The sequence below is a fragment of the Pavona decussata genome, unplaced genomic scaffold (genome assembly GCF_977016875.1).
Source record: "Pavona decussata unplaced genomic scaffold, jaPavDecu1.1 SCAFFOLD_38, whole genome shotgun sequence".
NCBI classification, from domain to species: Eukaryota; Metazoa; Cnidaria; class Anthozoa; order Scleractinia; family Agariciidae; genus Pavona; species Pavona decussata.
Genome location: NW_028145460.1, coordinates 4,059,202 through 4,071,540, shown reverse-complemented (window position 1 = coordinate 4,071,540; position 12,339 = coordinate 4,059,202). Strand labels below are relative to the sequence as shown.

Below are 12,339 nucleotides of genomic sequence, written 5' to 3'. Positions count from 1 at the left end.
CTACAATGGCACAAAATTTAAGTTTGGAGGCAAGACAAGGCTGTGTGACTATCTGTAATTTGATTCATGTTTTGAAGGTGTTAGTCGCAGTCAATACCAGAGCACTTTCTTAATTGTCTCAGACTCATCTGTAAAACACAGGTGACAAATATTGGACAGCGATATTCATTTGTTAATTATTACTGATTATATAATCCATCAAATATTTTCGATCGCGCGCGATTGGTCTTAAAGCCTCACGTGACCGAATATACCCCAGCTAAAACTGGGGAATATCTGATGATATTCCTCAAGTGATTTTCCCCAATTTCAAAAACTTCAAGGCGCGTCAAGTTTGCAATTCAAATTAATGTCAAGATGGGGGAACGGTTTGCTTTTGTGACAGAGGGAGAGATAAACCTGCTGGTCGATAAAGCAGTATCAGACAAACAACATACGCTCTAAACGTTTTTGACGGTAAACTGTTCTTAAAGGAAATGTTGAAATACTCAAGCTCGTTGCTACATGTTGCAAAAAATATTTGAAGGATAATAACCACAATAGCCTCCATTTGGCTTTAAAAATATGCTCAGATATTTGTCCTTGGACATTATCTGCTCCTCAAAGCTCACAGTTTTCCTCGAGCTTCGCTCTCGGAAAACTGTTCGCCTCTCGGAACAGATAATGTCCACGGACAAATATCTGAGCATATTTTTGCCCCAAATGGAGGCTATTGTTTATTTATTATTGAGATATTGGAAAGGAATTTGGACCCAAATTATTGCACAAAATATCTTATAATTATAAGTGAGTTTTCTGCAGTTATGTTTCGTTAGTCTTCTGAAGGATTTTCTTGTGGTTTCCTAGTTCCCTATCTTCAGTATTAAGGGGGGAATACAACTAAATTTGAATGAATTTTGAAGAGGTCTTAAGAAGGGATAGAGGAAAGAAAATAATTTTTGGAACACTAACAAACAGTTGATACTCACGCAAGAGCACCCCAGGTTGCTAGTGGACTAACTTGGTATCCATCTATTAATTATTAACTACAAATTCCAATTTTAAAACTTCACTAAATCTTCAATATTTATTATTTCTCTTAATTTTACCAACCTTTCTAGAAAAACTCCTCCTCCCAAATATACCCAAAAATTCACAAAATACCCCACAAGACAGATTCCGATATGATGATAGGGTTTTTGGATTGCTTGAAATGCAAATGAGATATTTCCATTAAAGCCATGTCAAGTGGCGGAAAAATGGTGTTCAGGTGTAACTCCCCCTTAAAACGGCCTATGGCTAAGGGATGCAAAATAATACTAAAGAAAATCCTTCTGACAGCAGGGATTGATTGTAGAAAAATTCCACTTTATAATATGTAATTAAGATGTTTTACGCAACCAAGCCCCGATGACCAAACTCACTTCAAGGTCTCAGACAATCAGGCCAGGAGGCAAAATATTTTAAATTTCTGAAACATTCCCATTTAATCTTCAGACCACCCCTTTATAATTTTCTCTGGGCCTTCCTTGCGCATAAAAACTACCAGATCAAAAGCACATAAAATAACTCTTTATGTAGTCAAGTCAAAGCAACATATAACAGCTCCTTTCCCCACCTTTGATAGGATTGTTTTAGGGGCTCTATAGGCAAAGGTCATGTTTGACATATTGTGGCAATTATTGCCACATGTCAAACATGACCTTTGCCTGACTTTCGGTGTGGCAGGTCACCTTAATTTGCCCCATATCAAAGAAGGTTTAACCTTCTTTGATATTGGGGATATTAAGGCTACCTGCCACAGTGGTCTGACTGCATATGCAGGAAATCGTACACACGTTTTTGGTTTGTTTTTCTTTCATAAATTTACAATTACTCAATGTTTCAGCTCAATACAACATACCTTTTTCTCTTCCTCTCTTCTATCCAGATCCTTCTGCTTAACATGCAACAACTTGAACTTGAGCAGTTTAGCCATCAGCGAAGGAGGAATGGGTTCACCTTGATCCACCAATGGTTTGACCTGCTCGCAGACTTCAAAGAACTGAGGTGGTTTTGCAGAAGCTGCCCTTTTACCCTTACTACCAGTGGGAGCTCCCTTTCCAAATTCCTTAACCTGGAGGAAAGAGACACCACAACTTCTGAATCACATTTACAGAACTGCTGCCTTTCTGCTGGCCTCATATTATGCTACTAGTAGGATTGTTTGCACATTGGCTAGAACGATTTTGGTGACAAAGTGGCAAGATCAATAATTCGAAAGATGTGTTGAAATCCATGATGCGATTCCCCTGCCTCTCATATTTGAGGCTAGACTTTCTAAAAGTCCTTTAAATTTTTTTTCCTGGTTGGTTATGCCTTTATAAACCTCGTGACTTCGTCGCTTGCTCGGTCGCTGTGCGACCATGTTGAAGCTCGCTTTGCTCGCTACAAAGAACTTTTTTATATGACTTATGAGGTCGACTTGTAGCAAGTCTTACAACAACAACAACAACTCTGCAGCTCTGCTGCCAAATCTTTGCTTTTGAGATTTTATGTGAGCAATACTGCCACCTCTATAGAATATCCTATAGGCTATTATGCTTAAATGAGTCAGTTCAACCAAGTAAATTTTATTCAAAGTTTACAAATTATGATGGGACTCAATGGCCCAGACACCTGTACATGGTGTAACATTGTCTGAAGTTAAACTGTGGCATGACAGTACCCAATCTTCTTTCACACCACAATCCTTCTTCTGCAATTTGGCACACAATGATTCCTGAGTGTGCAATTGGTGCTGACCCACAATACAATTGTTCAATAAGAAACTGTACTATAGGACTCCCTAGGGCTACTGTTGAGTCACTTGTAACTAGGCATCAGAAATTGATGAGGAAAGAATTTATAAATTCTTTTTTCTAGAATCTGAAGCACATCCTTGCAAACATTTTTAGACAAGGCTGTGGATCATGGCCATAGCCTAAGGCCTTGCAAGACGAACCCAGCGCACCTCAGAATACCTGAATCACTCACTACCAGGCACAAACAATCGTTTATTCCTAGAGGTGCTAAACTTCACTTAATTATTTTGACATATTTTGACTATATATATATATACATGTCGTGTTCTGAATATATTTTTTACTGTACCGTAATTCTTATCGCCAAAGGTAATTAAATAAAGGTATTATCATATAATGTACAGTATGTATGAACTGTGTGTCCAAATCTTAAAAGAGCCAATTTATTGAACAACCATGGCATCAAACGAATCAACACAAAAATGACTGCAAAAGTATCAATGGAACGGGCCAACGTATAAACTTGCTAGCTTCAGCTAGGAAACGTGTACTAGCTTCCAAGTACATGTATTTTAGCAGCCGATCCAAATCATAAGATAATTAATTGAGCGGGTCTAGGACGAATAAAATTACTTTGATACCTTTAACTGTAACTAAAATCAACAAACAATCAAATATAGAACTCACATCTTTAACAAGCCCATCAAAAGTTATGACGCTGAATAACTTCCTCAGTCCAGTGGCAACAACTTCTGACAAGACGTCGATAAAAACATTGTCCTCCAGTTTGTTCGGTGCAATAAAGTAAACGCAAGATCGCCAAGCTTCCTAACGTCAAAATAAAATCCATCTACATGTTAAGCCATTTCGATCTTGTACTAAAAGGAGTGAAAGACTTTAAAAAATAAAGGCCAAGTATGATCAACATCAAGGATGCATAAGCTTAAATTCTAACCTCATTGAAAGGCGCCTGAATTAGCTCTGTTTCCCATCTGCTCAGTTCATTAGCTGACGCACTCTTTCCTCTTCGAGATTTAGACATATTTATGATTGTGTTATTCTCAGCAAAGGTAGTTTACTTGCAAAGAAACAGCTGAACTGCGGATTACTAATCTTTGTCCGCCATTTTGAAGTTTATTATGGTTGCTACGCGCGACTACGGTTCTTAGGCCCCAAGCCTCTCGCTAAGGTACTCAACACAGGCAACCCAAGCTGATGCTGTAAGGTAAATTTCAAATGCTAAAGTATAGCCATGGATGTGGAAATAAACCGTGATATTGTCATTGCGTCTCCTGTGTAAATAAACCAAACTAATTTCAAAGCTGACACCACGGCAAAGTAAAAAAAAAAAATGAAACAACAGATCTTGCGTACAGCTGTATGTACTTGCAGCATTTTCGTTCGCGGTCCCTTGTAGTTTTTACTTTAAACTTAAGGACAATTTTAATCAGACAATATTTCAACACTAGTACAACTAGTATTCTTCAGGACCAGAGTGTGTCTCATTCGCAGCCGTTATTAGGGTCGTCACGCAATGCAACTGAAGCGTTGCGTAACGACCCTAATAACAAATGCGTAGGTCCAGGGCTACAATGTGTAATTCAGCTAATATCCATAAGGAGATGTTATTAAAAAGGAGAGTTTGAAGCAATATATGAAACACGAGAACGTGTATTTTATCAGATATCCAAACACTGAGAAGTAGGTTGAAGAAACGAGGCGCAGCCGAATTTTTTGAAACGACTTTGATCTGTTTTCTCTTGATGAATTATTAATGAGTTTGAGAACTTAATTTCCAGCGATTTCCAGCATTTTTAATTTCATGATCACCTACTCATGATTTTCGCCGAACTAAACAGTGGCTTTTTTTAGATCTGTAAAGTTTATATCGCAGATTATAGTTCAACTGGACTCCATTGCAGAAGCAACACAAACAGCGCACAACAATTTTGTTCAGACATTTAGAAAGAAATTAAGAACTCGGCCTCGCTAGAAAATGAATTGCTCCCCTCCACCTTCCCCTCCCCGGCGCGCTGATTGGTCCCTCGAAAGACTTTATTCACGTTTATTCATTATGACGGGCGGGGGAGGGGTGGGGGAGGAGAGGAGCGGGGAATGAAAATGTTAAAACAGTAGAAACATAAAATTTTAGCAGCTCCTCTTGATGGCGTTTTGAATTTTTAGATAGCTTCCCCCTAAACAAACTTGGTAGTCGCCAACGTGTTTTCGAGATTAGAAAATTAACTTTCTTTGCCATCCGACCATTAAAGTCAAGAGAGGAAGATAAGTATAAGCGTGAGCCCGAAGAACTGCACCTCACAAATCTAAGATTTATATTACAAGGATGCGGGATTTAACAGAGCAATATTTCGTTGTTTATTTCAACAACATCATCAGGCAGTGATCACAAATAGAAAAAGCTACAAAAAAACTACACTAGTGATTTGAAATTACAATTATGTTAGAATAATTGTAGGTCCCTTGACGCCTTCAATCCCGAGTTCAGATTGGGCGTACGATGTTTAATCATTAAGGTCTCTTTAAAAAGTAGCACATTCCAATGTTTGCTTGAGCGATTACAGTGGTATTATCTTGTACTGTTTGTAGATTGAATGATGTTTTGTCTAGAGAGTGCGGGGAATCAAGCTGGATTTCAAACAAGGTCCTGATAAACTTAAAACCTTTACACTTAGGTACGTGCGCATTAACAACATTGCTGTCACTACGAGAACGCTTAATAGAAATGCAAGTTGATTGTGGACGGCAGGCAAAACGGAGAAAACTTTTGCATTTAAATCGAAAACTGGCGGATACGTGTGAACGGGAAAATACGATTCAAAAACGCTTCTTGTGAATAGAACAATTCTTTAAAACGGAAAAATATTGCATTTTCAAAAGAAAACGGACACGTGTGGGCTGATTTTCATGATCAGAATTTGATCAGAATCGAATTTGAAGTATTTTGCTTAATCTTCCCGTCAGTGGGTGCTCCAATGTTTCTCCTGCAAAATGAAACCTCAAACTTTCGTAGAATTGCAGAAATAATTCCTTTCGTTTTCGGGGAAACAGAATGCCATTTAAAGGACGAAGAAAGGTCAGCTAACATTTTCGGAAAGCCATGCATGGCCGGAAATTAGGGAAATCTAAAACCGAGCCAAAACTTAAATTATAGTCACCATTTGCAGTCTAGGCCTCACCAACTCGCAACTTCTGGGGAGCTCAAATGCACGACAGAAAACTATTTTCCACCATAACAAGAAATATTTAAATTAAAATCTTGCGAATTTAATGAAAGGGATTAAACCCTGGTCAAAGTGTCTTTCAATAAACCACTATCTCGATGCTTTTATGTCCCTTAACGACGAATCCTATAGCAATGCCTCCAACACTAGTCGCTGTAATCGCACTTGCGTAGCCACCTTCACACCTGCCGTCAGGGAGTTCGATACTGCTCACATACTCGCCATCCTTAGTGTATATTAACATGGTAATTTTACATGATTTTGAGCCAATGATGAATATAAGCTCGCTTTCCTTGTGGAACGCTATTTTATAACGTCCCAGCAATTCGGCTTTCCTTAATTTGAACGCGAATAGGTGATTTCCTTCCTCGCTAAAGACGTGAACACAGGAATAGTCAACCACTAAAACACGACGTTCATTACCAGCTGCAATACCCGATGGTTTGTTCAATATCCCTCTTCCAAAACTCCGAACAAACCGTCCACCGGTCTCGTAGAGGTCGATCACATCCTTTCCATGGCCAGCTGTCCAGAGAACCAACATTTTGCCATTGTCGGTAACAGCTAAAAATGGCTTCAGCCCAAAGGGTTTGCCCGAATACCACATCCCATCTCTCAAAACACATATACCGTGGACAGAGGAACTGCTATCAAAAAGGTAGACAACATGCTGAAATTTCTTTGCCCCATAAATCCAAACTTTTACCAGAACATAAATGTTGTCGGCCTTGTCAGTTGCCACGTCGAAAATGAAAATAGTTCGATTATTTGTTAATCGATATTGTGCGCCATCAGGGGCTGGGAAATGTAGACGTTGCATGAACTCGCCATTGCTGTCGTACATCACAACTTTAGCAGTCCAATCTACTATCACGAAATGTCCTTTAGTATTCCTAGTGATCCCTTTAGCCAGCTCTGGCCAGTCGCTTCCTTTCCCACTGAATGACCATGGTTTATAGCCACATCGAGACAAACCGATTGCACGAAGTACCTCAATTACTCTTCCATCAAACAAAGGATTAACCTTCTCGTCTCCGATATCAACAAACGACCATAACCAATTCCAAACTCGTACAGGCCTGGTGTATTCGACGTGTTTTGTAACTTCGTACAGAAGGTGATTCAAGCGACAGACGATGGCAAGAATTTTTCTACGTTCGTCTTTGAAACGAAAACGCTCTCTGAAGCTTCCCTTTAGTTCGATGCGAAAACATTCCTGAACAGATGACAAGCGATGCAAGTCCTGAAGGCATGCTCTACACGCTGCTGTTGCCTCAGTTGGTTTCTCTGCTGTCTCGAGTAAAGTCGCCATGACTTGATACTGCATGGCCAAGACACGATCAGATTGCTTTAAAGCTTCGTTAGCAAAAGCTTCTTTCGCCTTGTCACTAGCGAGCTTAAACCACTCTTTTGCCCGGGCGAGCCTACCTATGTCTTCTTCAGACAAGGCAATCTGCTCCAAATTTCTCATTCGTTCAGCGTGAGAAAGTTTTTCTGCACCACCGGTTGCACCTGATTTCAAGGTCACATCGCTGTAGTCCTTTCTGGATTCTTCGTTGTAAAACAATTCAAACCAGAGATTGACTCCTTCCACAAAATACACGATGCTGTTTAACAGATTTTCTCGTGCTAATTCGTCCAACCTGGATTTGTTGTCGTCGATTTCACGCTGGATAAAGGCACGATATTTTTCGATAAATTTCTTGCGTCGGAGTCGTCTAAGTTTTTTTACTTTCTTGTCGCCATCTTTGGTCAAATGCACAAAGGAGGCAATAGTGACTCTACGTACAACTGTCGCAACCGCATCCATAAGAGCTAAGTAAATCTGGCGTCCCAAAGGTACTTAACAAATTTTGAACAGGTCTGCTCAGTTATGCATTAGATTTTCAAGTGGGTGATACACTGACGCAATGTTTTGCTATCTTTGGGGAAAAAACGTGTGGAATGGGAGCCGATATTTTGTCCAAGAACTAAAACTCGGCATTTAAGGAAATATTAAATGTGTGCTAAATTAATTAGGTGTAATTTGTGGGGCCCACCCAAGGACAATATTTAAGTTAATGTTTTCCAAGATCATTTTCGAGCTTCTAAAAGGATATTTGTGCAACATAATACGCTTTAATCTGTTCGGATTCTTTAGCTGAGTACTTAACCCGCAGAAAACTTCAAGGAGCAGGTCTATATCTCCCAAATTTACAAATATAAGAATATGCTTTTAGCTTTATGAAAATTATAGCTGGTCTTAACTTCCTCTCTTAAGACATCTTGCGTCCTCTCGTCGCCCTCGCAAATAAAAAAAACAATTTCTTATTACTAAAGTTTTAGGTCACCAAATACTCAAGAAGAAGCAGGTTTCTATTCATAGTTCCTGAATCCGAATTTCTGAGACGATTGAGGCCTTCCAAACCGAGATATTCACCGAAATGAGCCGTTGGGTGCCCTAATCATGTCGAATGGTCGACGCAAAATGTTGAGTCTAATACGACTGAAACTTGTGTAACTGATACAAAGTTTTCTTTTACGAGAATGACTTTTTTTTCGTCCGTAAGCCAGTGGAAGATAAAACGATGCAAGTGGTACCACGAGGGTTAAGTGTTCAGTGTAACCCTTAGGTCACATTTTTAGAGAAAAGAAGTTCTTTGATAACACGCATGCATCCAACCTTCTGTGTTCATAAATCATTAAATGTGCACTAGATGAAGTTCATAGAAATATCGGAGAATGATAAGTTGTTGAGTTGAGTTAATCCCTGAAGTACATCGAAACGTAATTCCTTTTGTTGACCGCGACACCAGAAGAAAGGTAAAAACTCCTTCAAACTGCAGCGTTATTAAATTCTGGATACGTCCTTGACGATGAGTTAATTGATCAGAAAATTTTTTCGTCCCTGGTGTAAAATCAAAAGATAAATTAGCATGCTAATATACTGACCAGTAATGATCAGTGTGTGAAAAGTATTGGACCCCATGAAAGTGACAGGAAGGTCGGATATCTGCAGGTATATATTGTGGCTCGATACTATACTTTACCTGTGATTGGTGTTTCTATATCTCTGAAATATCAACTGCTTGATTGTTACAGATACTTTGCATATAAATATTGTTATCATTTTGTATCTATGTTATTTTTTTTTAGTTTATAAATTTAGTTAGAAGAACTTTACGTAGGACTTACCTCACGGTTCTCCTTTTCAAATATATCATGTACGGCATACGTGTAATAAAGTGGCTAAAGCAGTTAAACAGTGCTCAATACACTTTTTAAGTGTAGAGCTTTTAATAAGAAGATATAACGAAGAGACAAAATTCTCTGTTACTCCGAATTCCGTGCTCACGCACTCATCAGACAGTATTTAATGTACGACATATGTATTTGAATAAAGTCTTCAGCAATTATTCCACTTACGCTCGTTGGATATGAGATGATTATAGCCAACATATCCAACAAGCATGAGTGGAAAAATTGTTTTATTCAAAAAAAAAAAATAAATAAAATAATAATAATAATAATAATAATAACAATTAATCTCGTACCCAGATCTCCCACGGTCAGGCGGAGGGGAGATCTCACATTTCGACATTCCCGAACCAACTGAGATCAGGGTACGAGATTAAACAACAATAACAATAACAAATCCTAAATCGTGCTGATTTCGCTTTGCAAGTGCAACAAAAATTATAACTTGAGACAATTTAATGTCTTTATTTCTCGGGCATGGTATAATGGCCCATGGTCGCTAAGCCAATCAAATCCCTGGAATTGCATTATACAGTGATCCAATTTTTAATAATTAGTGGGAGTCCTCTCGACAAATCAGCAAAATATCTCTGCATCAGATAGCTCAATGTCGTCCCAGCTAGTGGCGATCTAAGGGCCCGGGGTTGAATCCGTGGGGTCCAAATCCGGCCCCCTTCAAATATGTACTTGTGCACGCTGTCCTGACAAACAATCAGTTATGTTCATGCCAAAGAGACAAATATTGATAGATGTATTTTTCAGTCAGTGACCCAGGCATATTCATGAAATGAAAATCCGAGTTCTCCCAACAGGAGTCGAACCTACGACTAGATAGGATCAGCTCTACCACTGAGCTACGGGAGACTCATGGGAGCTATATTCTGCATACTGTCGATGATTGGTATACGGGAAAGAAATGTGATGTTTAATATGCTTTAATCCTGGTGAATAAATGATAGATGTATTTTAATCGAATTTTCTAGATTTGCTGGAGCCTTGCATCTGAAACCTCAAGTCTGCTGAAAGTATGGTTGACATGACACATTTACTAAATTTGTATGTTGTCTATCAGAAGACACAAGAGAAGAATATCACGTTCTTTATTCGCGGATTACCTTTCAAGTACTTCTTGAACTTGTTCAAATGAAACTATCCATTTTCCTTCAGGAACACTGTCTCCTTGTTCTCCTGTTGAATTCGTGTCTTCGTCGGCGACTTCGATTGGCTTGACATCAGTGAGGTGTTTAATCGCTTGTAGTTGTCAATTTATGGTAGCTGTGTTTCATTTATTTGTTTCTGCAATCCTTACAACTAGAACACAATTATTAAATACTTACAAAAATTAATATTAAATAAATATTATTACAATTCAAACAATACATAATGGGTAAGAGAGGAGGGGGGCACTTCTAGTAAAAAGTGATACTATACCCCTTTTAATGGGCTAATAAACTAGTAACTATTTAGTTAAAATTAAGTAGAACAGAAAAATGGAAGAAATAGCAAAAGAAAAAAAAAGAATATAAAATGAGAACGAATATAATAGAGATAATGAATCATAATATTGAGCAAGGAATGTATCATTAATCTTGAGCAAGGTAATAGTGATAGAGTGCTTTGATATACAAAGTGTTCTTGACAATCACAGTTTTACTTAATCCCGCCGCTGTTCAATCTCAAAAACTCAACGGTTCTTTTCTCACAGGGCTGTCCTATCGCGGGTTTTTAATCAAAGTTATTTCGTGAAGTTTGGGGAAAACAGTAAGGAAGTAATAATACTCTTCTCTTTAAATGACGAGTAACCTAAAAGAGGAACAAACTACAGTGCACACCTGAGCCTGGTTGTTCGAAAGCCGATTAACGCTAATCCACGATTGAAAGTTAACCAAGGTTTTCATCTCGCTCATTTAAAGTGGTTTTCGAAAGCTAATTTTAAGCTCATGCTAAAGACAAGTCTAAGTCAAAACTGAGGGACAAACATCTTTGGCAGAACCTTATATGATTAGTCATTAAACTAGAATCTAATTTCACGTTAATCCAGGATTAGTTTAATCGAGCTTTGAACAACTGGGCCCAGGTTGTTAAATGCAGCTTTAATGGTTACGGCGTACGAATTCAGTGCCACGGTTCCTGATTTATAATTACGTGGCAATTGATCTTTCGACTGCGATGCCTCCTTTTCGCCTTTTTTGTTTCTTAAGTAGCAAAAATCTCAGCATCGTGGATTATGCTAATCGATACTGATCAACACGCACCAATGTACAGACATTTCCTTACACAATGGTTATTCATGATTTCTTGATAGAAGAATTGGATTACAAATTTATTCACCCATGCGCACCTCAGCTCAAGTGGGTTTTTAAAATTCTTAACGGTCATTTCGTTGGCTGTTCTACGAACTGAAAGGACTTAAATTTCGGGCAAATGTTGGTCTCTGAAAACTTAGTACGTTTACAAGTTTGCCAAGAGTTTGCCAGACAGTTTTGAAGGCTTATGGAACTAAGTGTTTGACTTATAAAATGATAGCAAGCGTCGCTTGCAAGTGTACCTCCAAACGTTGTACAGTCGACACTGGCGTGAGAATGAAGGACTAAATCGTGACAGTGTCTCTCTAACGAGGAAAAAGACCTGTCAAACCGAGGAAGCGGTAAGTGATGTTCAATTTATTAACAGTTGAATTGCAAAGGAAGAAAGCTGTAAAGTCCAAAGCTTGTTTTGCTATCATGCTATTAAGCCACTGACATAAAATAAATTTGCTTTGCCCTTCTACTATATATATCAGTAACGCAGTAATATTCACCGAATATATTTGACATAAGATAAAAAAGGATGAACACAGAAATTCGTACATTTTTAAATGGATTTATAAATTTTTCTTCTGAAGTGAATTCGTTTATATGTTTCTTATTAGAGTCTTATTATTGTTTGTTTCAGCTATGTAAACCAAATGAAAAATCCATAGAAATAACTGAAGAGAATTGACTGACGTGCAAATGTAAGTAATTTATACCATTATTTATTCATTTGTTAATAAGTCTTATTTTTATAGAACATTGCGGACTCAATCACAATTTAAAAAAGAATACTGATTAAAAAAA

At 38.2% G+C, this 12,339-nt stretch overlaps 1 protein-coding gene across 1 annotated transcript in view; it reads right to left on the bottom strand.

The window, feature by feature from the left end:
- Positions 1 to 3,914, bottom strand: part of LOC146483695 (sperm-associated antigen 17-like) — a 35,504-nt gene extending 31,590 nt beyond the window's left edge. Inside the window, exons 1-3 of the mRNA XM_085105837.1 lie at positions 3,718 to 3,914; positions 3,450 to 3,590; positions 1,883 to 2,095 (exon numbers count right to left, since the gene is read on the bottom strand). Coding sequence (XP_084961963.1) covers positions 1,883 to 2,095; positions 3,450 to 3,590; positions 3,718 to 3,804 — 441 coding nt within the window. The 5' untranslated portion in view covers positions 3,805 to 3,914. The remainder of the gene's footprint in view (positions 1 to 1,882; positions 2,096 to 3,449; positions 3,591 to 3,717) is intronic.
- Between the last annotated feature and the right edge of the window lie 8,425 nt (positions 3,915 to 12,339).